At 43.3% G+C, this 5,163-nt stretch overlaps 2 protein-coding genes across 2 annotated transcripts; one reads left to right on the forward strand and one right to left on the reverse strand.

The window, feature by feature from the left end:
* Positions 1-55: 55 nt before the first annotated feature.
* Positions 56-1,981, reverse strand: O0I10_012935 (uncharacterized protein; the record flags this gene model as incomplete). The annotated part of the gene is made up of 4 exons (XM_058492817.1): positions 56-257; positions 308-1,253; positions 1,324-1,405; positions 1,601-1,981. Coding segments are annotated over 4 exons (1,611 nt in total), but the record flags the coding sequence as incomplete, so codon positions are not given.
* Positions 1,982-3,451: 1,470 nt separating this feature from the next.
* Positions 3,452-3,971, forward strand: O0I10_012936 (uncharacterized protein; the record flags this gene model as incomplete). The annotated part of the gene is made up of 2 exons (XM_058492818.1): positions 3,452-3,797; positions 3,871-3,971. The coding sequence occupies 2 exons, from the start codon at positions 3,452-3,454 to the stop codon at positions 3,969-3,971; spliced, it is 447 nt and encodes a 148-aa protein (XP_058336415.1).
* Positions 3,972-5,163: the final 1,192 nt, after the last annotated feature.

Below are 5,163 nucleotides of genomic sequence, written 5' to 3' on the forward strand. Positions count from 1 at the left end.
ACCTGCAACAATTGTTATGTAATCATAAACACAAAGGATGTATCAGAGATCTTACCTTTGAAAAAAATTCTTCGATAGGGTTGAGAAAAGGCGAGTATCTCGGCAAGAGGAGCATATGGTAACCACGTCGTTCAATCTCTTTGGCAATGAATTGCGGCGTATGAATGGGGGCATTGTCAAAGATCAAGTACCACCCACTATAGCCTCTTGCATCTAGTTGATCCATCACCAAATTCACAAATCCCAAAAAATCGATGCTACATAAAAGCCGTTAGTCTCATATACGTGGATCATTAAAACGCTTTACTTTGTGGTACCCTTTTTAACGGGTTTTTTTGTGCCCTTCTCCCCATCATTTTTTGGGCATACTTTCATTGCAACTTCAATAAGCCCCACGTTGCTAACCGCTGCCAAAAGTGTCGTTGATGGAGCACGCAGGATTAGTACGTGAACATGTGCAGGATCCCCTGCGTTGGACCATGCATAATTTCTCCGCATGCTTGCATTGAATGAGGCTTCGTCAATGAGAACACAGTTGTGTTTATAATCAACGACACCTGATTCGATGTGCGTACGCACAAACTCTGCTCGCAACTGCTTGGTCTCATCATCTGTACGTCGCTCGGGATACTTGCCAGCACCCTTGAGAGTGATGCGCATTGAGTGGCAAAGATGATGATGTAGCGTACTGCTGGCGATTTTTATGCCAAACTCTTGCTCATAAGCATGGCTAATCTGATCCAGAGTAGCTGTGTTGTTGGCTGAGAGAAAATGTCGGAGGAACGAGTTGCCTTCTTCATCGATTTTAGTGGGAGCTGTGCGTCCCTTTTGAGACACAACAGCTGTTCCACTTTCTCTATACTTCTTGACAACTCTGCCGATCGTGGATGCCGACTTGTTAAACATAGCCCCAACATCACGACGGCTTTTTCCTTGCTTAACAACAAGGTCAAGGATTTGATCAACTTGCTGATCAGTCAAGTTGGGGCCACTTCGTCGAGTGGTTTTCTTCGCTTGGGAAGTTGAAGACTCTGCACTGTTGCTGACAGTTGAAGGAACACCTGGATGAGTGCTCATTTTGCCAAGCAACGAATGTATGGCACTCTTTGGGGAAGATGTCCCTTCTTCATCATCGTCAATGCTTGGGTCGCTGTCGCTGTCGATGTCGCTATCACTGGATTCAACAGCTGTATAGCGGATATTTGAGAATGCATTAGCATTCCCTGTATCCAAATCCATCGACTCAGTTTGTGCTATTGATCATTTACATTAGTTGAATACTTGGTCATATGCTTTTTGTGTTGTCAACTCTTGGACCTGTACCTTGATCATCTTCGTGATCGGCGACAGACTCTCGGAGGTTGAGTGACCCCAAATGGCTTGCAAGATTGGCATGTGCCATACGCTAGGCATGGTTTGCCACACGATGATTTCTCTTGACAATTTTGCCATTGCGAACGTATGAGCGAGATGATTGCATGATGAGAGTTACAGTATCGATATGCTTATAGCAAAAACAGAAGTGAGGTAAAAAGCAATTCGAATACAATGCTGGTATGTTTGTTTATTATTCAAGTACGTAATCTAGTTGGTGCACTACGTAATCCACACGACACTCCACAAAACGCTCCATGATCATCGACAAAGGCACAGTCTTGAAAGAAGTGCTTTCACACTCCTCACTTGTTTTTCCGCCACCAGTGGCAGCTTGCTCACACTGCTCACTCGCATCTTCATCAACTTGCCTTGCTACTGGTGGGGAGCTGCAAGGGGAACTGATCCTCAAATGCTGCATCGCCGACACAAGATCCCGTTCTTCCTTCATCGCCACCGTCTCCTGCATTGCAGCAATTGTTGAGCTCAACGCGCGGAGTCGTTTGGTCGCCGCTCTCATTTCCTGTGCTGATGGTGTCCTTTTCAAGGACTTCTTTTGAACTTTGTTCAAGATGCTTTTTGGTGATTGTTGCTTAGCCTTTGTCATTGTAGTAAATAAATATAGGATATCAAGTTCTTATTCCAAAAAAGCTATATGTATTGAAACACTTTTATTTATACTCATTGAACAAAACATGCATCATCATACATGCCGTCATATATCATAAGCTCTGGTAATAAATCCGATCCATCCCATTTATTGCCATCCAACATCCAAATGTATGATTCTATATACGCAGTACTATAACCTCGGTTCGTATCATGCTGGAAGGTGGTGTATCTCTTGTTGTTAATCGTGCAACAGGGTGCTTTGATATGCTGCTATATTGTAGTGTCCAACTCTCTCGTCAGCTGCACTAGTCGACTTCCACGTAACTCTGTCATGTTACCTTTTGATACTATGCCGTGGTCAATGTGTGCAATGCCATTGTCGTTCGCGTGTTGTAATTGGTAAGAGAAAAGAAAAAGGGTTGCCCTAACAAGACAAACAAAACAGCACGTCTTTCCCAAACTTCCTGATTGCCTTTGCTATCTTCATACACTTCATGCACTTCATTGCTGGTCACCATTGCATAAGACTTGCTGATTGATGGACGCTGTTCGATAGAATCGTTGAGAAAACGTAAACGGGACACGTGTTGAGTTTGACAAAGTAAAGAAAGGAACGCCTCGTACGCTGTTACCTTCCCCCTTTTTTATATGCAAACGGCTCTCCGCCTTCCTCGTTGCTAGATGACTATGACCCACCCCCCAATGAAATAAACTTGAGCAAACACGTATAATGAGATCCAGAGCATGAATAAAGACTACCCACATGCGAAGAATTACGAAGCCCTGCATGAACACTTTACTGATCCGCACGAATTATCAATCATTCAGTGCGAAAACATGATAGCAGACCAAGAACCATATGTGCCAACCCGCGAAAATTAAATGATCCTCCGCGAAAATTAAATGATCCTCCGCGAACATTAAATGATCCTCCACGAACATTAAATGATCCCCCACGAACATTAAATGATCCCCCACGAACATTAAATGATCCTCCACGAACATTAAATGATCCTCCACGAAATCATTCTCTGCGAGCGCTAATTCAATTGAATCTGAGCACGAAAATAAAGGCGGTACCCACGAAACCAAAAGTGCCGCCCATGAAACCAAAAGCATAGCCCACGAAACCAAAACCATCACCCACGAACTCATATATCATTATGCGCGAAACCAAGATCATCACCCACGAAACCATTGTGGAATTTGATGTGATAGCAGTGATAAAGCTGATAGCAATGATAACAAGGATAAATACTTTGAGACTCGAAAAAGGGAGAAAGATCTTTATTTGTGCTGTCTGTGCTCCTAAATAAACATTGACAGGGGTCATCTGGGTTGGGTTAGGTTTTACCTATCAAACCTAGACTCCAGAATACGACAACCATATACCTCAACCACGAAATCATTATCGTCATGTTCCTGTTCATCTTGGAAATCCTGTACACTTGCATTTGCTAATATTATGGTAGGGGGTGTCAATGACGATGGTACACCAATTATAGTAGAGGTGGATGAGTCACTTTTTGGTAAGATGAAGTATGGTCGTGGTCATTCGGTGCAAGGTGTTTGGGTTGTTGGCGGTGTTGAGCGTACGCCAGAGCGCAAGCTATTCGTTGCAACTGTCCCCTATCGCAATAAGGACACATTACACACCTTGCTTACGACGTACATCAACCCTGGCACTCAAATCCATACGGATCGATGGCGGGCTTATAACGGTATCGATAAAACATGGGATGAAGATGGTAACCCACTTGGGTATACCCATAAAAAGGTTGACCATTCGAAGGAATTTAAAGCTGCAGATGGTACCCTCACCAATACCATCGAAGATAGATCTATCTTATCAATGTTTCATACATAAGCTAATCTTCTGTTCAGGTACATGGAGCGGCATTAAGCGTGTTGTATGTGCCCGTCACCGAACTGGTTCGACTATGCCTTGGCGTCTGTTGGAATTCATTTGGGGGGCGCAAAAATAATCAACAACTGTGGGCAGCCATGGTTAAAGCCCTTAAGGAGGTGTCATTCGAAGGTGTCAAGTATGGGGAGGAACCGGAGACTGAATGGCTTTTTACCGAAGTTCGTGTAGAGAGTATGTGTGATACACGTTATTATGTCTTAGTTGAAATGGTACTAACACTATATATATACAGGATTTCCCAAAAGAAGTGGAGCATGAGGATAATGATTTCGTGGTTAAGTTTGTTGTTTTCGTGGGTGATGATTATTTATTCGTGGCTAATGACAAGTGAGTTCGTGGGTGATGGTTTTTGGTTTCGTCGGTAGCGCTTTTGGTTTCGTCGGTAGTGCCTTTTGAATTGGTGGGCAGCGCCTTTTGAATTGGTGGGTGACACTTTTGGTTTCGTGGGCGCAGCTTTTTATTTCGTGGAGGATGACTTTAATTTTCGCGCAGGATGACATTAATGTTCGTGGGTGGCGCTTTTGGTTTCGTGGGTGACGATAAACGTTTCATACGCTGCATTGCTGGTCAACATTGCACAAGATTTGCTAATTGATGTACGCTGTTGCATAGAATGGTTTATGATCACCCACGAAATCAAAAGCGCTACCCACGAACATTAATGTCATCCTGCGCGAAAATTAAAGTCATCCTCCACGAAATAAAAAGCCGTGCCCACGAAACCAAAAGCGTCGCCACCAATTCAAAAGGCGCTGCCCACCAATTCAAAAGGCACTACCCACGAAACCAAAAGCGCTACCGACGAAACCAAAAACCACCACCCACGAACTCACTTATCATTAGCCAGGAACAAATAATCATCACCCACGAAACCAATCACCTTAACCACGAAATCATTATGCTCATGTTCCACTTCTTTTCGGAAATCCTGTATAGTGGATGACGATGGTAACCTCGAGCCATCGAGTGATAATGAGGTTCAATTGGCCGCAGATGATGAAAGCGAGGATGAGGTTTATATTCCCCGTACCACTAAAAGGGCTACAGTAGGTTGCAGTGAAAGTTGAACACGAAGAAAGAATTTTGGTAGATGCAGCTGTTTTTTTGGTGATCAAGCGATTTATTGTTGGGCATTGGCAAAGTAATGTTGGTGAACAAGCACTTTTAGGATTAGTGAAAAGATAGGTCACCACATATATATATAATAGATATAGAAATATGTAGATAAAAAAGGAAACTGAGTTAGAAAA

This window comes from Lichtheimia ornata, assembly GCF_029851405.1.
Source record: "Lichtheimia ornata isolate CBS 291.66 chromosome Unknown scaffold00182, whole genome shotgun sequence".
NCBI lineage: Eukaryota > Fungi > Mucoromycota > Mucoromycetes > Mucorales > Lichtheimiaceae > Lichtheimia > Lichtheimia ornata.